Source organism: Nelumbo nucifera, chromosome 7 (genome assembly GCF_055504915.1).
Source record: "Nelumbo nucifera cultivar China Antique chromosome 7, China Antique-T2T, whole genome shotgun sequence".
Taxonomy (NCBI): Eukaryota; Viridiplantae; Streptophyta; class Magnoliopsida; order Proteales; family Nelumbonaceae; genus Nelumbo; species Nelumbo nucifera.
In genome coordinates, this window is record NC_142655.1 from 896,775 (window position 1) to 924,715 (window position 27,941).

The following is a 27,941-nucleotide window of genomic DNA, read 5'->3' on the forward strand; positions in this document are numbered from 1 at the left end:
CGATTGAGTAGGCTGCTGACACAGCTATTGATTGCCACCTGGCTATCACTTTCAATTGTCACCTTCACAAGATTCCACTTCTTAGCATGTGATTACGTACACACCTTCTTTAATTGCAAAGGCTTCAGCCTGAAGCGCGGTTGTGGCTGTTGAAATACCAAAAGTAGCAGCCTGCAGCCAGCCACATAAACGCCTACTCATCTGAAAATATCAAAATATATGTGGATGAGATTGCGAAGCTCGAGCAGGACAAAAGGACGAACAAGGAATCTCTCTTTGAAATGAGGACGGAAGCTCACCTCGCGACTCTCTCCAATTTAGACTCTTCCATCAAATCAGATGTGCCAAAGTCGTCAGTCGTCTTTGTTTAATTCTTGGCATGAGGTGAGCTTCTTGGAAACTACGTACTTGCTTTCCAACATCAACCAATAATGTTTCCATTTTTTTAATCTCCGTTTCTTCCTTCTCTATGAAGAGCACATCAGTTGCAGTCAATCTTCATTATTCAACGCACATTATCTCAATCATTAATTCTATTTTCCTTGAAACTTTTGTTTGTAGCTAAGATTCTGATAATTAATCAAAAACCATTGGATATTGCTTATTATATTGGTGTGTCTGAAAATCTTTTCAATTGTGACAAGTTTGTCGCAACTTAACTGATTATGGGAGTTAAGTACGTAAAGTTTTCAAATTATCATCAGCCTAGATGCACGGTTGGACCGACCGATGAACCACTAAACCAGTTGACCTCAAATCCCGTTTCTCTTAATGGTTTTGAGGGCCTATTTGGTTCTCAGGAATTTGGGTCTGAAATCACTCAACCAAATGTTTGGTTGGGTGGAATCTGAATCTCATTTCCATTTCCACTGAAATGGCATTCCCCATTTGAAGCAATAATCATTCCTTCTCCCTCTCTTAATTAGGAATAAAATCTCATCAAATAGACTATATATGAGAATAGACCATTCCGAATGCAAACCAAATCTTTGTTTTTTCTTTTTCTTTTTCTTTTTCTTTTTTTTTTTAATTTTTGAACGCCGTAGCTTAATTAAAGTAAATCCATTCATCAGCATCAACCATATTAAAAAACAAAGTCTAGATTGTTTTGAGGACTTAATTCAGCGATCAAAACACTAAATAATTAAAAAAGTAGAATTAATATTGAGATATGGAGTCAACACCATCAACAACAGTCGTTGTGTTAACACGCACAACCAATGGACTCCTGACATGATGATGGCTGCAGCCATCAGACCACACTATCTCCCCAAAATCATACCTCCCCTGAGAATGCTTCATGGGTGTAAGCGTTACGTGATATGAGATTTCTTGTTTGCAATAGGAGAAGACTAGGATTCTGGGCCGGACGACGACCTTCACTCCGTCAGGATTGACGATGCTCACAAAGTATATAGCCTTCTCTGGACCAACGTTGCGCACAGTCCTCTTGATTGTAACAGTGGATTGGAGGTTGGGCACTGTAATTGATGGATAATTCAGGTGTGTTAAGGTCGTCCGATGGCCTTTAGGGCAACTGGTGTCGACCATTGCAGCAGCAGGCTCAAGGACCATGCTCTGTATTTGGGCTTCTGTGTAGCCCAAGCTGCAGAGGAAGATGATATAGTCCCTTGTATTCATGTCATACACTAGTCCAGGGTCCATTGCCTTTACTGGATTTATGTGGCCAGCACCAACATCGAATGGGTCTGCCAGTTTCATAGATCCCCCGGCCAGAATTTTGTCGACGCTTGTGTCTCTTGTATAGGCTGAGCCATATGAGATAAACCAATAGATAGGGCATTGAAGAGAATTGAATGGCAAAACATGATTATATTCACGTAACCCATCCCATATATAGTTGAATCAATGCTTATATGATGATGATGATGATGATGATATGTGGTGGTCTCCCTCATCCTAACTTTGAATTAGGTAAATATATGTAGACTACATCTTATTTGAAAATGAAACTGCATTATGTGAGCCATCATATGCATTCAATCCAGCCATAGAAATTAAGTATATAGTTTTCCTTTACCTAAGGTCATTATTTTGGAGTTCATATTTGCTGCAATTGGAATGTTGATAGGTGCACAAGTTTATTAGTTCCTGTGCAGTCAGGGTGTAGCTAGCTTTGCTCAATTAAATTAATTACCTGTAGTCATCAGAGCTGACTTGATTGCTGCAGGAGACCATTCAGGATGTGCGGATCTGAGAAGGGCTACTACCCCTGCTACATGAGGGCAGGACATGGAAGTCCCCGACTGGAAATTCCAACTCACAGACCGGCCGTCGATGGGTAGCAAAGTTGGAGGCGATTCTGGAGACCATGCAGCCAAGATATTGATTCCTGGTGCACTTATATCTGGCTGCATATATATATTATTTAACTGATTAAGAGCTTACAAAATCATTAGTTATAACTTATAAGCAAGAATCAAAATATACATGGTTCCAGGATTTGACCTGTTTCGTGGGGTAGACAGTTAAGAAAAAAAAAACCAAGAAAATAAAGAATATATATACCTTTAGAATATCAGGAGCAATCGAACTTGGCCCTCTGGAGGAGAAGTCGGCAACCACTGGTGCCGGTGACCTCCCAATGATAGTTTTACCGGGAAGTAATTGCACCATAGGGACCCTTCACCCACATCAATTAAACATGTATGAACTGTAAGCTAAATAATCTGAACGACAAAAACACTTACCATACATACATTAGAACATATGCATGCATGTGTACAAAGTATACAATTATCGTTAAGCTAGCTGTCACTTACTTGGGAGATTGAACAAGATAATGGAGAATTCGAGTCCCTTGATTAACATCTATTCGGATGGTAGGGATAATATCAACATCAGCTGCTTGCTTGGTAGCGGGCTCCGCAAAGATCAACCCTGATCCATTGGCTCTCAGAACTGCCAAGGCCGCAGCACCACTAGAAACAGGCCCTAACGTTGAGAAACACAGAACTAACCTCCCTGAGACCAACCTCCCTCTCCATTTCTCAAAATCACAACTCCTACACAGGTGAAATATGGTGCAGCGAGTTCAGATATCAGCTCCACATTGCTCTCATATATATATAGATAGATAGATAGATAGAGAGAGAGAGAGAGACCCATCAAAGAAATAGTTGATCCCATCCACCAGTCTCCCATTTATTTGTTTGGAGTTGAAGCTCTCACCCTGTGAATAAAAAAAAAAAAACGTGTTCAATTGCTTATCTCAACAAACCATGCAACCTAAAAGATTAAACTGTTAGATGAGGGTCCATTTGTAAGAGCTTCAGCTATGATTGAGCTGCTTTGAAGAAGTTACTAAAAACAGCTTCACTGGAAAGTTGCTTTCTTGGCTCAATGAAAATGTATTTCAGCTTTCCAGGTTTTCACCAAGCATAGCTTCCCACTCCAAGCTTTTCATGGATAGCTGCTGTGTGAAAACCGTCCCAAACAAGCACAAGGTCCCTGAATAGGCTTTTATTCTCTTAATACACTCTCTCATGTGAAAGCCAATTGGGCTTGAAGCATAGACAAACACAAACCCACTCATTACTTGTGCTGAAATTTAATTAATCAATTATAAATGAAGGCAATGAGAAATGGAAGATGAAACACTAGTAAACCATTTGGTCAAATAGGCTATGGTAACATCTCAAATAAACATTCAATCTAAAAACTTGAGCTGTTAGATGAGGAGGTCCTTGAATAAGATTTTACTCTCTTAACAATTACACGTACAAACATGAATACATAACACAAGTTTGTAAAATTTAATTGGTCAAAAGTTAAAACTTAATTAAAACAAATGATATCTGAATTCTTGTACCATTTTCGGTTAATTAACGGCCTGGCGATGTAAAGTGAGTGGTGACCTAGGTTTGATCCTTGTGACGTGTAACCTTAATAGGAGAGAGAATCGAGAGATGGGCAATTAATTTAAACATAATAGGAGAGAGAGGTAGAGGTAGAGGTAGAGTTGATATATATATCGTATTGGCCATAGAGAGTGTGCCAACTAGCTAGATCTTGATTCACCATAAACAAGGCTGAAATTCAAAAATTAACAGGAGAGAGAGAGAGAGAGAGAGAGAGAGGATGTGTGTAGTGATAGATATATAGAAGCAAATTAATTAAAAAGGTATAATAAAGATGGCATGGCAAATAAAATACCAGAATTGTGAGGTTGTTGTCTAGCAGCAGCCGGGTGGAAAACTTCCTGTCAATGGAGGAGGCAGCTACGCATATGCCCCAAGGCGAAACATTTTCCACGAGAGACGGTTCAGGGCCATCATTTCCAGCAGAGAAGACGACGGTGACGCCCAACTGTGTTGCATGGAAGGAACCAATATCAGCGCTGGAGGCGAAGAATGGTGCCAAGGGAGGCCCAACCCCAAATGAAGCCGATATCACATGCACCCCATCGTGCAACGCATCATCGAATGCCGCCAGTATGTCAGCTTCCGTGCACCGCCCGTCCAGCTCCTTACTCCAACATGTTTTGTACACCGCAAGCCGAGCCCTCGGGGCACCACCCCTGCCTGTGCCCTCCCCAAACCCCATGAAGCTTGCATTCTTCACGATGGATCCCACTGCTGTCGATGCTGTGTGCGTCCCATGTCCCAAGTAGTCTCGGGCCGATCGGTACTCTCCGTTTTCACTTGTGTTTAGTGGCCCATATATCTGCTCGAAACCTTCTACGTAGTAACGAGCACCGATCAGTTTCCGGTTGCATGCTTTGTTTGGCACAAACTTTTCACCTTTCACACACCTTCCCTTCCACCATGATGGTACTGGTCCCATGCCGGGTTCTTCCCGGAAACTCTCAGATTCCGGCCAGATACCTACCTTATCATCAATCAATAAGTAAACTAAGTAAGATAATGCTAGCTATAATATTGGAGGGGGAGGGGGAGGGGGGGGGGCTTCAAGAAGCATTATTAGTGGCTTATTGCAAGGTAGCTAGGCAAAAAGGCTACCATTAATATTAGGGATTGTCACGCAAACGTAGAGAGAAGAGAGCCAATTAAAGTTTTCTCTCCGTGCATTTTCCTAGTCCTTTTTTTTTATCTTAAGTCTAAACTGTGAATGTATGATTTCTCTAGCTAATAAGTTTGTTTACGTGCATGCTTTGCTTCCATGCATGCAATTAAATCAGCAAACAACCCTATTAGGCTCAGTTTGGAGGGAATACATGCAAATACAAATATGTGCAGTGCAAAACCTTACATAATATGTATTTATACTTTAACATATATAATTTGCATTTGTACTCATTCCAAACTAAGCCTTAATTACAGCATTGGCATAGATTTGCACGAATGGTAGCATTCGAACTCATCAAATAATTAGGGTTGAATTGACACGAGATGAGAAAAAAGATAAACATTTGCACGTAGGGCATCATTTGTGTGTAAGTATAAGAAGATGAAGGTGGGCTTAGGGTGCAGACAGACAGGGTCAGGAGATGAAGTCAGGACAGGACCACGTAGTTTTATATATACTAGCATATATAGGGTTCTTTTTGTGTGCTGATTTTTACTACGAAATGAAAAGTAGGATGAAGCTATATATATAACAAATATCAGTGGATTTGTCTTTCCCTTCCGATTTCAATGAAACAATTGCCTCTAACAAGAGGTTCACGAGAAAGAACTTAAAGAGAGAGAAGAAAGAACCGGAAAGTTAGGATTTATCTGATCGAGAAAAAAAATAAAATAAAGAAGAAGAAGAAAAGAAATTGTTTGGATTCAACTAAAAATTAAAGACCTGTGTCGAAGATCCCAACCACAACATCATCACCGTAAGCTAGTTGCAATGGAGTTGCTGCTTTATTGTGATCTAATGCCAGGCCCATGAAATCCCAGCTTCGCGTTGTGTGCAACCGCAGTGTTTTGCTCCTGAACACTGATATCACCCCTTCCATCACTGCAACATGGGATCTTTTTTTGTTTGATTATTTCTCAACTTGGGCATTAACAGTAAGTCTTATGAAGCGAAGTTTGAGTTGAATATTTAGCACCAGGTGCTTACTTGCTAAAGCAGTGGCTTGAGTTGAATTCAGCCTAGCAGCAAAGCCGGAGAAGCTGTGCTTGTAGCTGTATATCATGGCATCTTTTGCATCTTGTTCACTGTAAAACAGTAATTAAGTCGTAATTAATGGCTCCAGGTTATATACAGAAGAAATACTGTTCAATCAAATAAATTATATTACCTAGAGAAGACCATAGAGAGAAGTTGGACATGGGATTTGGTAGTGAGGAGAGGATCCTTTGCTTGGTTTATCCCTAAGTAGATAATATGTACCTGTCAAAAAGAGGATATATATATATATGAGAAGTGAGATCGAGGACAAGATAATTATGTGGGATCATTGGCAGAGGCAAAGAAAAAAAAACTTGGGAACATTGAGAAATAAAGTTACATTGTCTGTGCAGGTTGAATGGATAGAATAAAGTGAAAGTGATAGAAATAGGCCCCAACACCACTGAAAAGAGGTTGTCATTGTCTCCCATGGAAGAACCACATTCTGGTTTGGGTTGGGTCGTTTAAATAGAGAGGTAAAGTTTGAAACTTGATTCCTACGGATTTGGTCATGGGTAGTATCGTGCAGTGCGTGCTTTGGAAGGCTTTAAAGCTGCAAGAATTCTGACATTTCCCGTGGGACCATGATGATATTTTCCCTAGCTGAAAGATGAAGGTACTCTCTCTCTCTCTCTCTAGCTTTCTGAGAAATGGGAGAAGCAACACCATTTCTTTAACTAAGCTAAAAAGATCAAGGTTAGGGCTTAATTAGGAGTTGCACGATCAAATTAATCAAGGATTAATACTTTAAAGAGAAATGCATGCAGCTTTAATTTCATCATTCTTGTGAGCTTCTCATTGAGCAATTAATGTATATGGGTTCTCCACAAATATGATTAAGATGACAATATTGTTATATATATCATTCTCAAATTTTACAATTGTTCTTTAGGCTCCACCAGTTGCTTGCAATGAAAGTTCGTTTGCACTAATACGAGTGCAAATGAGAAGAATGCAAAATCTAGTTCACTTCTACTTAATTTCCTTTGCTTCGGTTTTATTTTACTTGGTTAATTCGTTTACGATGCAAATAAACAAACCAAGGCAAAAGGTGAAACAAAATTAAATTAATTAGAAGTTGCAACTAAATCATTTTGTGCTGGCATGCTTTTACACCACTGCAAACGAAATTGCAGTGCAAACAAACCTGGCACTATAACCTACATATTCTAGATCATGACTGCAAGGTGTTGTAGACTTCTTTTAGTATTAAGAGAAATACCACTAAAGGACATGTCTAGGTATTATTGCATGTCTTTGATGTACAGTGGAATACGAATTTCAATTCTATACATAATTTAAATCTTACACAAGTACATATATCTCTAATTTGAGGCCATCTGAAGGCTGCTTCCTACTGAAAAAATGAAATAAATTAAACCTTCACAGACTTTGTTAAAGAGGAAAGGAAACTTATCAAAAACCGATATAAACAAACATATCTTAGTGACAAGTAGATTCCTAGGGTTAACCCAACCCCAGCAACAAATGCTTCTTTATTATGAGAAGCGCAAGTAATAACAGGAGATTCTAAGGTAGCTTACTCACCATCATGTTCTCCAATCGAGTTCCTCAAATAAATTAAAAACTGTTGTGGTATTAATGATATCATGCATCCATTCTTTGTTGTTTAAGCTCAAAACCCTAGCTATTTAGAAGCAAGCCTCCTATGTCAGCAGATGATCGAGCCGAGAGAGAGAGAGAGGGGTATAAAGTATAAACTCCTAATGGAACACATACACACCCGGGCGGCCAGAGATTGAAATCAATTAATTAAAAGGGTAATTTTGTTTAAACAATAAATCATTATCTCGGTAAATAAAGCATCAATTGGTGGCGTAGATCATGCTCAGGCGTGCAGCACAAGCAGGATTGATAATGAAGACCCCCTATATATAAGACTTCCCAAATACTCTTTTTACCTTGCACAATAGCTCTGCATCATTGGACTTCCCCCAACAACAACACTACGCACGTCTTCATTGATAGGCATCCAACTTCATTCATGGCAATCTATAATTACATTTTTCTTGTATCCACATACCATGAATGAATTGTAAAGCATCCAATTTGCTTTAGGATTCAATAAATTGTTAATGCTGTTATTCATTAACCAATTAGATTTTTCATAAATATATGTTTCGACTCCAAAAATCAATGAATAATGGTGAATATTGGCAATAAGGTTTTCTAGTTCCCCGGCATATGGTTGATACATGTTCCAAGTCAAACTGTATTATATATACATATTCATGCTTTGTCTTAAGTTGGATTGCTCCATTTATGACTGGGGTTTAAATCTTAGAAACAACCTCTCTGTGTATTTATAGGGCCGGGTAAGGCTGCTCACATTTGTCCCTCCTGGACCCCAACTCGGTGGCTGGGCTGCCCTTCTTATCATGTAGAAATAACTCAATAAGAATAAGGACTTGACATTTTATAAAAAAAAAAAAAAATGTTGATTTTGTGTAATCCGGTAGCTATCTTAATCGAACCCAAATTACAATCATGGAGATAGGAAAGATGTTAACACTTGCCAGGAAGAATAGTTGGTTGAGAAGCTAGCATCATAAATTGGAGTCCGCATCTCCGCCACACAATACCTCACAGCACGTCAACATTTCTCTATGATGATATCATCAGTTTCTAATACTATCATGTGGAGATATTTCCAATACACGGCGGGAATGAACTGTGGGGCGAAGATGTGAACTCCATAAATTGAGGGAAACACTCATGAATTTGTCAAATATACATTTAACAAAACAAAATGGCTATATACATAACACATTGCTATAAGAAACTAAAAAGTCTGTTTTCTTCACAAGGAGAAAGCTTTTATGCTAGGCTTTGAATATAGAAATTAATCTTCTTTGACGATCCGTCGTAATAATTTATTCTAGAAAGAAGAAATAACATTAATTTTGTTTACCATATTTTAAGGACTATGTATAATCATTTTTAAAGAAATGATTACTTGTATACTATTTTGTCCAGTAAATTAATACTTGATTGAATTAATTCGAAATACATGTGATCGATGTGTCACAGCATAGACCATAGCTGAGAAGAAGGCATGGATGTCTCCTATTCACTTGTTACTCTCAGTCCCTTAATAAAATATTAAGGGATGCACATGCCGTTCCTATAAATTCATGTGTGGGTGGTTAATGTGCATATTTTGATTTGCAAGTTGCAACAAATCTCTTAATATACTTTTAATAGCTACTTATCTAGCCACCCTTATGGAGGAGAGAAAATGCTGTGGCTCTCGTCACAGTAATCTGTTCTCAAATCAATATGTAGAACTTTATTTGGTTGAAAAACTAGAGGGAAATTGTCTAAAATTCATCATGAGTTTTCAGCATTCTTTTTAAATTTACCACAACTTTTTAAAATGTCTAAAATTCATCATGTCACTAACTTGGCTAGGTTTGTTTTGAAGGAAAAAGTAGGGAAAGGTAGAGAAACCCATACAAGATCTGTAAAGATTTCTCTACCTTTCCTTTCCTTTCCCTACTTTTTCCTTCAAACCAAACACAGCCTAAACAGACTAATGGGTGTTAATATATTACCATTTTAATATTTAGACATGAAAAAGGAAAAAAAGTTCAAAAAAATATTTTTAAATATAAATACATAAAAACATAGAAATTACAAAAAAAAAATGTTTTCAAATTCTAAAAACTATAGAAATTGAAAAACAAAATCAGAAAATAATTAAAAATTGTAGAAAAAAACACCAAAAATTATAGAAAAACACAGAAATTGTAAACAAATAATAAAAATACAGGAAAATTTAGATTGTAGAAAATAGAAAATGTAAAAAAAACAGAAATTATAAAAAAAAATATTGGAGAAATGTTGAGAACTTATGGTGAGTTTTAGACAATTTCCCAAAACTAAAAGACAAGTGATGGTTACAGATTGCTATATACAATCCTTTAAGCAAATCTATGGCTGAATTTTTCAGTGATGTTGTCTGAGCTGAGGTGTACAAGCAATATGAGCTAGATGAGGTGTTGTTCCGAAGATCTTCACATACAACGAGTTAGATCATCTGATGTGTTTTTTCCTGGGGAGGATCACTCCACTGCTCAAGTCAATGAAGAAGGTGAGGTGAGGTTGGTTAGGCTGAACTAGTTAAGGCCATGTCTGGGAGTGCTTAAGTTAAAAATAAGTGGCATTTAGCACCCAACTTTTTTTAAATGTTTATTTTTTAAAATAGACACATTTTATATTGGGCGTTTGATAGTCTTTTTCTCTAATAAGCACTTAAATTAGTATTTGTGAATATTTTTTTCGTTATTCTCTTTCAAAATTTCAAAATATGCCCTTTGAAAGTACTTTTATGAGAACATTTTTATGAAAACACTTCTAATAATGTACTTTTATGAAAGCATTTTTATAAAAAGTACTTTTACAAAAGTACTTTGGGACATGTGCCCTTAAATATCCGTTGTATTTCTCATTAATAGAACACAATTTTCTACTTCCAAGATGATTTTGGTCCAAACCGTTGCTGGACATGGGTAACAAGCCTCGCCGAAGATGGGGCAAAGAGAGGATGAGAGCCATTGCTCCGAGCTCAAAAATTGGCTAGGGTTCATTCAACATTTGCCATGTAATCCCCTTCAATTTGAGTCTGAATCAGGTAGACATGTCATTATAAGAACCTTAAATGAGCACTTTTAAATTTTTTTAACACGTCCCTTCAATTACTTCCAACCTATCATTGAAAAAGATTAAATACAACTTTAACATAAAGTGCTCATTGGAAGTGATTCCTGTATTGTGCCTATTGGATCCGGTCCCGATTCGAAGCGCACAGCATCTCTTACCACTGACTTATCATCTATGTTTCTCAAGGCGCCACATCAACACTCCTTGTAGAAGGTTGGGTTGCCTCAAAACTGAGCTCAATCCCAAAAACTGACCAGGAGCTCCTATTAGCAAAATTCTTTGTATTATTCCGACTCATCTGGAATTCGAGAAATGCCATATATAACACACAACCAGTCTGCTCTAAATCTGGTTCAACTAGTCGAACAAGCTAGCAGCTATATATGTTTATATTATCGGTTCCAATGCTTATCTTTTTGTTGGTGCCTCTTTTCAGCCTACATCAAGGCAAACAGGCATTAGCTATGTAACCATCAGAGTAAGAGGAGACACCTGGTGCTGCCTCTACGATCTGAAAATTTTTTATGATCAGATATTGTCAGCCATTCATGCATTGTTTCATCGTTTTAGACAGCCAGAGCATCAGCCAAAGAGGAGGTAATAGAGGAATGAGGATAGGAGGGAGAGAGCATGACCAATTGACCATCAAATAATCGTGGTTCACAGTTCACTGATTTGTAGTTCCTGTTTATTCTTTGTACTACGCGATGCGGCCCATTCTAGATTCTACATTACCATCATTGGTCAGATTCGGCCCAGCCCACTTGGGCTTCTTTGTTGATCTGAGTGGAATACTTACAAGGAAATCAAGCCCAACCCATTATTCTCAACTATCGAGAGAGAGAGAGAGAGCAAATACAAGTAGGGGTGTCAATTGGACTGGATTTGGTCCAATCCGATCCAGTCCAATGTGAGCCCATTACAAATGGGCCAGGTCCAATTCAATCCAATAACTATTTTAGACTATTTTGGACCAGTCCAATTCAATGTTTGGAACATCCAATCTGTACAAATTTATATTAATTTAAATTGATTCTAATTCAAATCCAGTCCATTTACACCTATATTATCATTGGACCAGATATTGGCTTAATCCAACCTAATCCAAATAAATTTATTACGAACAGACCAAATCCAATCCAATCAAATAAATATCTTGGACCAAATTGGTCCAATCCAATATGTCTTATTGGTCCATGGAATCCATCCAAATTGATTTTGGACTGGACGGACACCCTTAAATACAAGTCCCAAAATGCCCTCATGGATAGTCCAACTGTCCAATAACAAGTTGGATACTACTAACAGGTAATAGTATTAATAAGAATAAAAGAGAAAAGAAAAATAAAGTGCCCTTGTCAATCAGCCTTGCATTGCCTTGTATCAATTAGGCCCATTTTCTAAGCAAGAGATTTGAGTGATACATGACCAACTAATGAGAGATCTTGCCTCAAATCCCTAGGCAATTAGTTAGGTGGTGTTTGATAAATCTGAAAATTCAGATTTGAAAAGTTAAAAAGATAATTAAATGTGTCTGAAATCTGAAAAAAGGCATTGTTGCTTCTTTACTTTTTAGAGAATCTGAATCCATAAGTTTGTTTGTATTAAATCAACCTTTTACCATCTAAAATGTACTGATGTTACCATTTTGCCCCTAAAACATATAATTTGAAAATGTTGAATTCAATTTACATTATCTCAAAACAATTTTCAACCTCAAAATAATATTGAAACAATACAAATAAAAAAGAATAAATTAATAATTACTAATTAATAAATGAAACAATTAAAATTATAAAAATAATTAATGATTATAAAAATATGAAAATAATTAATAATTTACACAAATAAAAATTTGAATTTTTAAAAATTAATGAAATAATTAAAATTTTCTAGTTAATAAAAATAATTAATAAATTGCATACGTAAATTTAATAAAAATAATTAATGTTTATAAAAAATATTTAAATAATTAATAATTAATAAAAGTATTATTAATATTCATCGAAGTACCGAACTACCACTGTTGCTTGTTGCAGCGGCGGTGGCGGTGGTGGGAAACAGGGGAGAGAGCGAGAGCGAGAAGACAGGGGAGAGAGAGTGCTGCCGCTGGGGGAGAGAGAGAGAAGACAACGACGATGGCGATGGCAGTGGCGGTGGCATGGGGGAGAGAGAGCCACCCCTGCAAGTTGTAGCGGCGGTGGTAGGAAGACAGGGCAGAGAGAGAGAGCGAGAGAGAAAGAGAGGTCAAATGTTTTTTGGGTTTGGAGGTATCGGGGGTAACTCGAGTCATTTAAGAAAAACCGTAAGGATATTTTGGACATTGGGCTGGCTCTGAAATGCGTCTGAGCACATTAAGAATTGGCCCAATGTCTATGATTTTTAGATCTGAAAATCAGTTTCAAACACAGTTTAAGAGGTACAACCAAACAAGTGGTGAGGTCTGAAAAGTAGCATTTTTAGATTCAGACCTCTAAAAAGTGTAATCAAACGGCACCTTACTTGAGCTTATGAATTGTGATGCTTGTGTTTTATCACTCATGAATCAATATTGGATTCAATGCTCATAAGACCATGCTTACACCGTTTTCACAGCTTTTTACAGCCATATGTTGGATATATTTCGGTACTTATATGTTTTTTTTTCATGGTGAGATATTCCCAATGCAAGGCACTATACTAATGGTATTAGTATGGTCTTGTGAGGACCAAGTTTAAATATCTCAATTTAACCATAAAGAGTTTTATTGTCAAATTACAATTTATACTTGTCCTTTGTAAATAATGGTGTCAATGGACCAGTTTTTGATTGGACCCCATCCAGTTCAAAATTAAATTGGACGGACCCATAAGACATATTGGATTGAAGCAATCTGGTCCAATGTATTTATTAGAATGGATTGTACCTGGTCCATCTATAATAAATTAATATTGGATGGGTTTGGTTTGAAATCAATTTAAATCAAAGCAAATTTGAACAAAATTTGGATGGTCAAAACATTAAATTGGACCAATCCAAAACGATCGAAAATATTCATTGAATTGGACCTGATCCATTTATAATGAATTCACATTGGACTGGATCGGATTGGATCAAATCCAGTCTAATTGACATCCCTCTTTGTAATTGGGTCTTATCAGGCCAGACCAAATCGTCCCGATTATATACCCTGTTTTAGAACTGGGACACACATTTACTTGTTGGGTTGGGATCAGGTTTACCTTCAAATAATCCAAACCCGACCCATTTATTCCACCAAGTCTGGAATCGTTTCCAGCGTCCAAATTTGCTGACAGCACAATATCAAGCTACAGTGCTACATAGTGGGTTCTACCAATCAAAGAAAAAAAGGAAACAACAGAAAAATGTGGGTTCCAGTTACATTAAAAGATGTGGAGACACAGATCACGTTGGAAAATTATTTTGTTATGAACAGATCCGGGGCCCCCTTTTTCATAGAGCGAATAGTATTATTTTTCTTTTTAAAATTCTCTTAGGTTGAATTTGAAGCCCCCACTCCTAAGTCCTAAATCCTAATTGAGTTGGTTGTAAAGCATACCATGTAAAGAGGCAGTAGTAAGCAGGCTTCCCACGTATTATCGATGGTAGACTTGTTTATGATTCGGGTAGTCCCATTGGCTAGCCCAGCCCGATCCATTTTTTATTAGACTTTAACATAGTATTTGGGCTCAGGATTTCTCAAATAAGCCCAATTCGAGCCTACACCGTAGGTGGAATTTTGTCTATCTAGATTCTAGATCAGGCTTTGGGCTTTATAAAAGGGCCGGGCTGATTGCTGTAGCACTTGTATTGTTCTTGTATAACGCCTCAAATAGTTGTGGAAAGATCTATCTCTTCTTCTTGAGATGCTTCAACAGTGCAACATCTTCAATTTTTTTTTTCTCACTAATGAGGTGTTGTTGATTCAGGTGGTGACATTGGTTCCTGTTAGGATTTGGCAAAAGCACAGAAGCCCCTGTGGCTGAGTTGAAAGTTAATAATGCCTAGAGAGGTATAATAGTCTCTAATATGGGTTCTATTTCATTGTTTGAGACTGTAACAACCACATATATTTCAATCTCAAAGGCTGTGTTTGTATTTTGAGTCACATAAGAACTCTTTGAAACTTCTGTGGAGTTTTAAAGCTGCAAATCATGTTGCAGTTCAAGGCCTTACCTCATCATCCTAAGATTGCTTCTTGCCTTCTACTAAATAAGTAGATTAGAAATGCAACTGGGTCTCATCAATGTTCTGGAACTGGAAGATGCAATCAGATGTTCAGATTGGTCGGGAGTGGTGGGATATCATTGAGAACTGGAAGATGCAACCAGTAACAGTAACAGTCAGTCTTGAAAACAGAGTTGCACAAATCCTTTTTGCTGTGTATAGGGTTGCACAAATCCAGAACCATATTGGGATCTCTTGACATCCATTGAAATTTGGTTTCAGAACAGAGTTACTGATCATAAGATGTGATTAGCCAAGCATTAGATTTGCCAATAGATCATAAGATGTGATCAGAACACAAACCGAGACAGAGAGTTCAATGAAAATAAAAGAAACTGAGAGAGAGTACATTTCTTCAACTGAGTGTTGTTGACATTGCAGCAAGGCAAGTTTGTTTCGCTGTGGTTCGGTTGTATTGGCTGTAAGTCTAAGCAACTGCAGTAAAAGCTGACTGGAAATTATCTCCAATGATGCTTGATCTACGGCTTATTGAAAGCTCTCAATTCTCAATGATGATCCCTGTGTGTCAAATCAACCTTGCAGGGAACAGTGGTAAGTTTGTCGTTATCCACCTCTAACGGCTACTTGAATTCCAAATGCCATGAGAAAGGACCGAGTGAAGGATAGGATCCTACTTACTACTTCCTACTTCCTACCACAGGTCTACAGCTGTGTAATGTAAATGCGGCTTTCTAGAATGCAATCTGGAAAAGCTGCAAATAAAAGGAAAAAGCCACCATGATAGCTGGGGGTGCCGGGGTGGTAATGGACTTGGGCTCCGTTGGGCCATACAAGGCGGGAACAGGGAACTCTGAACTCTCCTTTGTACTGTGCATTCGATCTAGCCAAGGATGGGCCCACAGGACAGGAGGTCCCTATCTATGCTTTTGATTTGGAAAGCGGAAAGGTCCTCCAGACAGACGGATCATCTCGTCGCTGGATGATGACCGACTGGGGCCCACCAAAGCTTTTGAGCGTTATGGTGGTGCGCTCAACAGCTCCATTTGCCACATTTTTGGTGACTAGTCCCTTGACTTGGGGTGGGATGGGACCCACCTTCATTGAGGAATACATGATTAATGATTTTATCCTAATTTTCTATTTTCATTTTTTATTTATAATATTGTTTATACTTTACAGCCGATCATACGTAGTAATAGGTGGAATCCCATTTCGGACTGGTGGGTCCGTTTTTTCTTTTTTTGAAAAAAGATAAGAGATCCACATCGGTTTCGGGTTCCGGTGACGGATACTAGTTGCCCCTGCCTTTGATACTGGATCCGATTGTGTTGAAACGTCACACCCGGAAATTTGGCTTAAGTTTCCGTATAACATCACCGTCCATGACGAGCAAAAATAAAAGATGATTGCTCGGTAGTCGGTCCCACCCATCCCCTGATCGCAGAAGGCAGAAGCCGCAGAACCGCAGAAGGGAATCTTGCAAGGGTGATAGAGGCAAGCATATACGAGGATCTGGACCATATACGATGTTCCCAGATCCCAATTGAGCGTACGGTCAACGCAGATTAAATCCAACGGTGCAAAATGATGCCATTATGGAACGCTAAGTAAAATCGGTTCAAATTCAAATGGACGGCTCAGAGAGTCGCGTCAGCTTAAAGCTACGTGAAGGAACATTAGGGATCCTTTAACTCTGATCCTATAAAAACCCAAAAACCTCTCTTCCCTTCTCGCTCTGCGATTTCCATCTCTTTCGGCAGCAATCTCATCTCCATCTCATCGCAAACAATCTTTCACTCTGTCTACTCTACTCTACAGAAAGTCTCTCAAAAAATGGTGGTTTCCGTTTTCGTCTTGATTTTTTCTTCTCTTTGCTTCAGAGTTCTCTCCATAGTCGCTAGGGTTTTAGCTCCTCTAAGCTCTCATTTTGCGGTTATTTACATTCTGTTTCTTCTTTTGTTTTTATCTTGTCATGCAGGCTCTGCCGAACCAGCAGACTGTTGATTATCCTAGCTTCAAGCTCGTGATCGTTGGTGATGGTGGAACAGGTATTCTATTTTCGATCAAGTTTCACTTGATCTCTTTTTATTGTATTATTTTTACTTATAGCCGGAGGTTTTCTTGCTCATACTTAGGTTAGGACGATTTCGATTACGATTGCCTTGATTAGGCTGAAAGTGTTTTCTTGATGCAGGAAAAACGACCTTCGTGAAGAGGCATCTTACCGGAGAGTTTGAGAAGAAGTATGAGCGTAAGTATCTTTTTCTTTTATCTTCCCTATACTTTCACTTTAGTTTGAAAATCGTTGCATGTTTTTACTTTATCTTATTGTTTCTTTTATTGGGAATAGCAACTATTGGAGTCGAGGTACATCCTTTGGACTTCTTCACAAATTGTGGAAAAATCCGATTTTATTGCTGGGACACAGCTGGGCAGGAGAAATTCGGAGGTCTTAGAGATGGATACTAGTAAGTAATTACTTTGTAGCCAGTGTATATTTGGCTTGTCAAAAATTCTTGTATGACACAAGATATATAGTAAATGGAAAATGTATCATGTACCTTTAAGCTAACTGTGAGGTAGACTACGAATGGGATTACTAGATTACTTCCATTAACTCTAATGCCAAATTATACGTTGTGGTTGTCCTTCTGTTTTCTGTTGCCCATTTGTGATTTGCTAACTCTATCAATGTTTTTGTTTTTTTTTAGTAGTTTGTGTTTAATGCCTATTACGCTGTAAGTATCAATGTATATATATTTGGCTTGTCAAAAATTCTTGTATGACACAAGATATATAGTAAATGGACAATGTATCATATACCTTTAAGCTAACCGTGAGGTAGACTACGAATGGGATTACTAGATTACTTCCATTAACTCTAATGCCAAATTATACGTTGTGGTTGTCCTGCTGTTTTCTGTTGCCCGTTTATGATTTGCCAACTCTAACAATGTTTTTTTTTTTTTTTTTCTAGTAGTTTGTGTTTAATGCCTATTACGCTGTAAGTATTTTATTCAAGGATTCCTCAAAACAAAAAGATGTTCTTGATATGAGTGGATGTAATAAGGAATTTCTACTGGAATATGACATCATGTTTTTCCAATCCTTCCCCTTTCCTTACCCAATTTATCTTGGCAAAGGGTTCCGTAGATATGCTCAGTAAGGTTGTATGGTGGATATGTTATTTTTTTCGAAACAGATCTCTTGTCTTTATAACTCAAAACATCCTTCATTATTACAGAAGAGCTGTTCTTCTGCTAAATTCTTTATGAGTTCTCTTTGTTGAGTGGAACCAAGCTGTTGAGGGATGTAAATTGGCTTTGTCTTGAATCAAACCAGAAGTCAAATTAATATGTACTATTGGTGTTCAAGTATTGAAAAGAAAGTTGGGTGCCCGATTTGATGAATTTACACTGATTAGGCCACACCTTTTCAAAGTTAAATTTCTCATAATCTAGTTACATAATTATATTGGATTAAAACAAGGGGCCATGTGGGAGTTCAATTCTAGTTTCCTTTGTCTTGCTTGATTTTTGTGAATTGACCAAATATTCTCTTTGCTAAATGGTTTGATTAAGAAATATGCCACTTGCTAAAATGTTAGTCTCTGTTGATTGCTGCTGTTTTTATTTTGCATTTCGTGATTCATATAAGCTGTAGTGGTCAATGTATTGACATTCAATATAAGGATTGCAGAGGTAAGGCCAGCGATATAAAAGGCGTCCCTAGACACACAGATGAGGCATGCGCCTGGTGCACTTGGGCATGTGCCTGGTGCACCCTTTTTTGAAATCTGCGAATTTTGATTTTTTTAAGCCTTGTTTCTGGGCTGACCCAACCAAAAGCCCCTTGAGGCATGTCCAAACTTGGGTCTTAAAATTCTTAATCCCTGAAAAGCAATTTTGTAATTTTAATTATGTTTTAAAAATAGATTTTATTAGGAGAAATGAACGAACAACTTTAGCAAATTGGAGGCTTGGAATTTTAAGACCCTAACTTGGACTTGTTTGGGTTTGCCTCCAGGTAGCTTTAGTGTTTTAAAAGCACAAGGTGCAAGGCGAGGCTTACAATTTAAAAAAAAAGCTAAAAATTCAAAAAGAAATAAAAAATGCAAAAAAATAAAAAAATATAAAAAATATAAAACATAATATAATAAAATATAAACTTAAGTTTTAAAATAAATGTTTTAAAAACCTATTATCTAAAATTAAAATACATAAATATAATATGTAAAGCATATTCAAATGAGAATTTAAAAATGAAATCAGACATGTAAAACATTTTCAAGCATATAAAACCCACAATCTCCTTTTTTTCTCAATTGCATCAAGTAGCTAATGTGCCATATTACATTCCTAATTCTACGAGCCGCCTTTGTGCCACGTCCCTTGAGGCAAAACCCAAACAAGTGCATGTTAGTGTCTTAAATTCTTTGTTTTCACACAAAAAATAATAATTTTATAGTTTTAATTGCTTTTAAGAAGATATTTTATTAGGATGAATGAATGAACAACATTACCAAATAGGGTATTTTTGAAGCTTCTTTGAGCGAGGGCTAAGGCGCCAGACTCAAAAAAAGGAAACAGTGGCAAATTTTCAAAAGGTGCACGCTTGGGCTAAGGCGCAAGGTGCACCAGGCGCACGCCTAGGCACACCAAGCATGTGCGCCTTGCCTGTGTGCCTAGGCATGCCTTTTAAATCACTTGGTAGCTTGTAGAATCAGAAATGCAAAATATTTGATATCACAACTATTTTTTTCTCAATTGCATCATGTTATGTTTAGGTATTTTAGTTTTAGAAAATAAGTTTTTAAAGCGTTATGTTTTAAATTTAAGTTTATATTTTTAATTATTATTATGTTTAATGTTTTTAAAATTTTCCATTATTAATTTTTATTTTGAAAATTTATTTTTTTATTTTTTGCATTTTTGTGCCTTATGTGCCTTGGGTGCAAAATGCTTGTTGCGCTGTTAAAACACTGGGTAGGAAGTTTGCTGTGGCCTGATCGTTATAATTTTTTTTATTTGCAAAATTACCTTGTCATCTACTTGTATCAATAAATGAAGACCTTGGCATCCCAATTTTTACGTCTTACATTAAAAAATTACTTTCTTTTCAAGGGTATCAACAAAAGGTATACACCATTACAATGGATAGAGGTGGAATTTATTAAAAAGCATCTAAATTAAAAAAAAACATTTTCCACAAATTTGTCCATGCAATTAAAGTGGTATTTCTAAAAAAAATCTATATCCTGCTTTTTTCCTCAGTTTTTTATTATTATGATTTTTTGAATGGTTGCATTGAGATTTTTTGTTTTCTTTTTTTTACGACCTTTTATGTATTTATCAAATTTTCATATGCTTGTTTCTTGTTATTTTGTTCTTGTATTGAATCTACAAAGCTGTGTCATACTGTCGGTAATGGTAGCGGTTTTACTTTTAATGTCTTTTAGTCCTGTGTGCTTAAAAATGATTATCTGCCATGCAGCATCCACGGACAGTGTGCTATTATTATGTTTGATGTCACTGCTCGGCTGACATACAAGAATGTTCCTACATGGCACCGTGATCTGTGCCGGTGAGTGAGAATATATCCAAATTCTTTTGCCCTTTTCTTTTTCATCTTTAATCTTTGTTTAAAATGGCCTTTGTCCCATTCTTGATTATGTTTCTAAGTGCTGCTTTCAATGGTGACAATTACAGTGTGTGTGAGAATATCCCAATTGTTTTGTGTGGAAACAAGGTCGATGTCAAGAACAGGCAGGTGAAAGCAAAGCAAGTTACATTTCACAGAAAGAAGAATCTCCAATACTATGAGATTTCTGCAAAGAGCAACTACAACTTTGAGAAGCCCTTCCTCTATCTTGCCAGAAAACTTGCAGGGTAATGGAAGAATATTTCAATAATTGTTGAGTTCATTTTGTGATATCTCAACTGATGAAATAAAATTATGATCATGCAAGAAATGGTACAATGTTCATATTGTCACATTGAAAATTGTTTTGGTGGTATAGGGATCCTAACCTTCACTTTGTTGAGTCTCCTGCTCTTGCTCCTCCTGAAGTGCATATTGATTTGGCAGCCCAGCAACAGTAAGTTTTCCATTTTACCTATCTTATTGCCGTATCTAGTGGAAGTGCTATCTAACTTGCTAGTAAGGTCTCACTCACTGGTTGTACATTATTGGGATTTTTGGGATTGAATCCCGCCTTCACTGGGATTTGGGGTTTGGTCTACTCCCTTATTGGGGTGGGGAATCAGTAATAAAGTCACATGGACAACACATACCACAAAAAAAATATGCATCCAACAGGCAACCCCCAAGAAGCATATAGGATGCATCCGACATCCAACAACAAACCCCCACTACACTAGTGTTGGATTTAGGTGTAAACATAATTCTATTATTTTGTTGTGTTTCTAACTTTGCATATATTTGGCGGTTGTTACAGGCACGAAGCTGAGCTTGCTGCAGCGGCTAGTCAGCCTCTTCCCGATGATGACGACGATGCTTTTGAGTAAAGCGAGTGTAGTGCCAGTGGTTTCAAAGTTTTATTGGCCTTCTGTCGTGTTTCATTTTGACTTTTGTTATGAATTTTACTTCCTAATTTTCTTAAATATAAATGAGATGATGAATGCTTTGTTCTTCAGGATCGTGTCAAATGTTGAGGGTGGTGCATTCTATAAGGTTCAGGGGGATTTTCAATCGGAGGGAAGGAACCAATGTCTTTTTGAGTTAAATGCTTGTAGGTGTTTGAAGAATTCTTTGTTACCGGGACGAAAACCACATAAAAGAAAAAAAAAATCAATTTGAGTAATACTGCATTGGTTAGACCTTTGGCCGACTTTGCTTCCCGTATCAATCGATATACAAGTAGTTCATTGGATAAGTGTTCAACAGTTCAAGTTTGTTATTGCGAGTCTCAAAATCGACTTCTGCGGCTAGGCCACAACCTCTGCATCCATTATAGAAAGTGTGGTGTGGATGTCACACTTTTTTGATTCTATGTATCTTATGTACATAGAATGAATGATATTTATATGGTAAATATTTGAAAATTTTATAATAAATTAATATTAATTAAAAAATATCATTTTTTTATAAAATAAATTATATATCAATTTTTTGACCAAACTTTCCATGAATACAGGGTGGGTAGAGGAACTTGGAACTTATTTTGAGCTTCACACTAGTATGCCACACCATGTGTAAGATTACTTGGTCATTTTTTAAATAATTTATCAATAATGATTTATAAAATGCATATGTATATACAGAAAATTAGGTGAAGTTGGTAAAGGACTTTCAGTATACAAAACCCAGTCAGGCTAGACCATCAGCTCTGGAAGCCAGAATTGATCTTCCCGTGGTCAATCTTAGCTTGACCCAATTGGAAGAAGAAACTTCCCTGGCTTCATGGAGATAGTGAACTAGCTTCTGGAGCTATACTCATACATGAGAGACACATGTGAATATGTGATGTTGCAAGGAAGCAAGATTCACATATCCTTGATATATCACCATGACGTAGGATAAATTGAACGAAAAAAGAACAGAGAAAAATACGTTGAAGATGGCATTTACCTGATAGGAACGATGCCACACAGGATTTGAGATTTTTTTTTTTTTCCGCACCTAATCTTCTTTTTCAGTGGAGGAATGGTGACTACAACTAGAAGCTTGGTAAGAACAGGGCTGTAAGTCGGGTTGGCCTGAGTCAATAGTTTACACTGTTTCGGGTTTGGGCTTCAGGTTGGGCCTATTGAAAAATTGACAAATTCTCAACCTTAACCTGAAAAAGTTGTACCCTTAGGCAAGAAGAAACGACCACGCCAAGTTTGGACGGCATCGGTGGAACACAACAGAGGTTCAGTGGAACAACTTGGAGACTTTCGGCGGAAAAAGTGGTAAAAGATGTAGGGTTATAAAGAGTCCGCATAAAATATATTAGCATTTCCAACCCGTGGACCGACCCCATCCACAAAAAATAGGCGTTGTCGAGAAACTAGAGTATGGATAGGACTGGTCCATGAGATAGTGTGGACCGGTCCCATCTACAGTGAACCGAATGCACTATTCATCTTGTGCATAAACCGAAACGATCCATCCACGAGATGAACACAATTCCAAATGCCACCTAAATATCACATATTTACATGTCAGATAGGGGTGTTCTCGGGTCGGGTTGGGTCGGTTTATTGGGGTTTTCCCAACTGACCTGACCTGGTCGGGTTACCTGAGGTGGAAACCGAAACCGACCCACTAATAGGCCAAACCAACCTGGTCGGTTTGAGTCGGGTTGGGTCGATTTCGGTTTTGCTCCTGTACAAAAGGACACCTAATTGAATTCTAATTGTAATTGCCTAATGGGTTGCCTATTTGGTGTAAAAGATTATACAAAGTTAGAAATTATGATAAATTGCCTATTCTAATTGTAATTGCCTAATGGGCCTTCTAATTCTAGTAGAAGACTATTTATAGTTAAATAGGAAACTACTCAAACTAGGAACTACCGAATTAGTAGAAGACTAATTCGATTCAGGTCGGATTGATTTCAGTTTTCACACAAGAAAACCAAAATCGGCCTGATATATCGGTTTATATATTTGCCCAACCTGAAACTGACCGGTACTGATGAAAACCCGACCGACTCAAGTTGGGTCAGTCTGGGTTGGTCGGTTTAATCGGGTTGAACTTTCTTATGAACAGCCCTAATGTCAGATAATCTCATCTTTGTTTCGACGTCCTTGCGATAGGGTTCTCAGAGGTGCACGATTATCCGATTCAGAGTTCAAAATTCGATTTCATTAAACTGTTTTTTTTGGTGTTACATAATTCACATCATATGAGCTTCTTACAGGCACAGTCGAGATGTTTCATCTTTAGCTCGAGAAAAATTATCTAAATGAAAAGGTCATCTCAATCCCAATTAGTAATCAAGCCATAAAGCTGTTGGTTTTCTAATGCAAAATGAGGCCGAAGATGGTTCGAATGATTCGATTAGCGGACTGAAAACATTGCACCCAGTATAGATTTTGCTTTAAGTTCAATATGGATCGAGTCAATTTTTTTTTTTTTTTTTGTGAAGCGAGTCAAATCATGTTTTTCAATTGTTGAACTTGAAATAACTCATGAAAAAAATCTTTGCGATGTGTAGGAGGGAGCGAAGGGAGAAATCCCATTTAAGGTGAATATTAGAAAATAGTGGATAATTGTGAAGTACCGCGGTGTCCAATACCTGGTTACATCTTAGGGGGTGTTATTTTTAAGTTCGGATCTCTTGCCTACGAGAACCCTGTTCACGTCTACCAATGACACATTACCCCCTGTGAATTGGGAACATTTCTCCCTGCATAATACTATGTAGAGGATGAGATGTTTTCCATGTATGGCTACGATAAACATGGGCAGGATTCTCATGGGTAGGAGATCCGGATTCGTTATTAACAAGAATCTTATGTTCTTTTTTTAGTTTTATGTGAGAACAATGAAAAGTTTATTTTGTAGGGGTATTTGAAAGTGATACTCATTGAATAAATAACTTTTTCACATAGGAAGAAAGTTGCCAACACTTTAATGGAACAAAAATACCCATTTTAATAATGAATTTTTATGGATAAAATGGTCATTGTCTTATTTTCCTGAGAAATAAAAAAATATGGAATGAAAAAGATATCATGGCGATGAAACTCGAGAAGGTAAAAGGCTTGAAGGTTAAAAGCATGTGCTTCCACCTCCAATTTACTCCCATCACCCCACCTAATGTGCTTTTAAGAGATGATGGCCATGATTGATCGATGAGAACAATTATTTGTCGAAGATAATTTTGCACATTGGCTTTTAGTTGGAGGCAATCGAAATCTGAAAGTTAAAGAAATAAGCAACAAATAGAAGAACATTTCTATGGAAAGAAGGTTGGGTCTGCCACTCTGCTGAGAAAAATAGGGCAAATGTGACTGGGATGAAAAAGATCTCTTAATAAATTAGGGCAAAAATAAAATATCAGCTGGATTATCAAAAAAAGTCGAAATGGACGGACCAATCCAAGTTTCGTATAAAAATAAAAGATAAAAGAAAATTACATATAAACCCCTAAACCCTAACGTCTGATGGGAACAGTTGATCCGACCCGACCCGACCCCATTGAGGCATTGAAACCCTACCTGCATAAACAAAATTTGGCATATAAAGCATAAACAATGGTTTGGGCCCCCAAGGCCCAATCCCTTCTCCATGCTGGGCATCAGACTGAAGATAAGTGATCCACTGATCCACTCTGCTGTTTTCTCCATCAATCTTTTCAACATTCCGTATTAGTGCTGGGAGCAGCCAAGGTGGGCATGTGCAGCGTGCAGCGAGGGTCTTTAGTCTTTAGTATGTCGCATATACATAGAAGTGAGAAGATGCCGGCGAAATGTTGGAGTTGGTGTATCTCATAAACCAACTATAATCATGAAAGTCATCCATTTCATGAAAATGATGGATAATAAAGCAATACATTCAAACTGGAGATACTTTTAATTACAGCAATTGTATCAGATGTGGGTCCAACGTTCTAAAGATAGAAACTCTACCCATACACACACAGCTGTAGCCTTTAAAGCACATCGTTACAGTTACACATTGTGGTAACTGGTAAGCTTTCAATTTTCAACTCTCACCTCTCCTCTTAATGACCACTTCTAAGTGCTAACTTACAATTTGTAATAATCTGGGCCGGAATTGTCACTCACACACACTGTTGATCTTTTTGACAACCCATGTCAATTTTCAACCCCCACCTCTCCTTTTTATGCTAGTTGGCTGTTACTAGCATAAAAAAAAAAACCAACACGATACTATTTCTATTCATTTTTGTTATTTGTTAAATTTTTTAGGCTGCGTTTGGAAACAATGCAAATAGAATGTAAATCGTGGTTCAGGGTAAATTTATACTCTGGTTTACTTTTTCCTGTGTTTGGTAACATTATATTTATGCATTGATAAATGATAAACTAATACATATTTACATTGATAATAATATGTAAAAGTACATTAATAAAAAATAAATAAATTTGCATTTAAGTGGGTTTTTAATAAAAAAACATATTTTATTTGAATTCATGTTTACATCAATTACAGTTAAAAGTCTGTTTGGATATGAAGATAAATTTATCAGTGCAAAATTAACCCAATTTTACAATTTATATGAACCCTTTTACCCTCTACATGTTTACATTATTTCTAAACACAACCTTAAGAACAAAGATTCCTGTAGAACTTAGCTTGAAAATAAATTATATAGTCCTAAAAGTTAATTGATTTGGACGATTATACAGATGATCCATTTCACCCCAACAATAATTTATTCAAATCGAACGATCAAATCATTGACCTAAAAACCGATGGTCAAAGCGGTTTCGGTTCCAGAAAGAAAAACCTGCAAACGACAACTCTGGACTCTGTGCCAGTGGGAGAGACAGAGAGGCTGGTGGTCGGGTCGTCACAATTCTCGCAACTCACAACCAAGAGCCATACTTCAGGCGTGGATGGACCTTGGACGTTGGTGGGGGTGGGGGTGGGCAGCTCCCCCTTTTGTCGGTAACCCTCCATTCTCTATGGATTACTTCGTGCATCACGTCCTGGGTATTGTCTCTAAGTGGGCCCCCTCTCAATATTCTATTTGTGTGGTGTAATGTTATCTTTATAACCCAGACTATGGTTAGGTTCAATTGGGCTCCATCAATTCGTGTAGGACTCACTACCAATGGGGCTCTACCGTCTAGTCTACATAGCATTGCAACCGTCCGATTCGATTGACTTTCGACTCAGCTCTCTTAAGTCAAGTGAAAACAATAGATGATGGATGAGAAACATTCACAGCAGTTGTCCATCGTGTGCATGGACGGTGGGTCTTGGCCCACTGTCTTTGACAATTTGTTTGTGCCACGCCCCAAGCCCCAATGTGCCAAGGCCTCTCCTCTCCAACGTCAGCTATTTGTTTGTGTTCCACCCACGTATTTTTTTGCCAGGTGGCAAGATGATGTATATGACGAGTAATTTGCCACATGTATTCCAAAATCCGTTGGAAATCCCTAAAAATCCTATCCCTTCTTAACAACTCCAACTGAAAATGGCAACTCTCATCAGTTATCCTCACCGCTTTCCATGAAAATCTCTCCATTAATCCTCATTAACAAACTAATTGCACTTACCTTCCAAAACCAAAATCCGAGATTTTAACGCTTTCAATTCATCTCTCTCCCACAGACGCGTCTACGGTCAAAACTCCCAAGTCAAGCACAAGCAGAGTGAGAGAGTGAGATAGCAACTTTCTAGTTTCTACTCTTTTACCCACCCGACCCAACCAACCTCTCCTCTAGAAGAACCCTCTCTGCCCTTTTCACCTCCCACAAAGAATATTAGACGTGTGATGGCAACTGTTGACCCGACCCGGCCTCCATCACACCCCACGATTCGGTGGATATTTTGCGACGTTATGGCTTGAATTGGGTTTGTATTGGTATCTGTACCTCCAAGTAAAACCCAGTGGTCCAGCTGACCGGTTTTGGTCCGGGTTTGTCTGGTCATAAATGGGTTGGGTTAGAATCATTTTCCATTTCTTTTCTTCTCTCCATCTCACATAGCATATACGGTTATCACTTATTTGAAAAAAGAAAAATCTTAAATTTGATTGATTTACCAAAACAAAAAAACCTTGTATATAATAAACATATAAAATACCAAATAAAAGCATGTTTTAAAGGAAATACCCGGCATATATTCCAAAACATGTATAAAATCTATATAATATAAATAAAATATTAAAGAATTAATTTTATTATTTTTATATTTTACATGAAGTGAAAAGCAGGTCCAGAGACTCCAGACCAGACCCAGAAGCATACCAAACCAGAATCAAGAAAACAGAAAGGAAAGAGAGAAAGCATCCATGCATGGGCATGCTATGACCGTTGTTGTTGTTGTGGTGGTGGTA

At 37.5% G+C, this 27,941-nt stretch overlaps 2 protein-coding genes across 2 annotated transcripts; one reads left to right on the forward strand and one right to left on the reverse strand.

The window, feature by feature from the left end:
• Positions 1–1,106: 1,106 nt before the first annotated feature.
• On the reverse strand, positions 1,107–6,523 carry UNE17 (Subtilisin-like serine endopeptidase family protein). The gene is made up of 10 exons (XM_010259392.3): positions 6,428–6,523; positions 6,218–6,309; positions 6,037–6,134; positions 5,773–5,931; positions 4,177–4,847; positions 3,126–3,193; positions 2,784–3,026; positions 2,530–2,644; positions 2,159–2,372; positions 1,107–1,769 (listed from the first exon to the last, which is right to left on the reverse strand). The coding sequence occupies exons 1-10, from the start codon at positions 6,506–6,508 to the stop codon at positions 1,159–1,161; spliced, it is 2,352 nt and encodes a 783-aa protein (XP_010257694.1). The 5' UTR covers positions 6,509–6,523; the 3' UTR covers positions 1,107–1,158.
• Positions 6,524–16,653: 10,130 nt separating this feature from the next.
• On the forward strand, positions 16,654–21,614 carry LOC104597687 (GTP-binding nuclear protein Ran-3). Its single transcript, XM_010259391.3, has 8 exons — positions 16,654–16,795; positions 16,938–17,007; positions 17,154–17,210; positions 17,310–17,427; positions 20,453–20,542; positions 20,668–20,847; positions 20,979–21,056; positions 21,417–21,614. Exons 1-8 carry the CDS (start codon positions 16,793–16,795, stop codon positions 21,484–21,486), a joined length of 666 nt encoding a protein of 221 aa, XP_010257693.1. The 5' UTR covers positions 16,654–16,792; the 3' UTR covers positions 21,487–21,614.
• Positions 21,615–27,941: the final 6,327 nt, after the last annotated feature.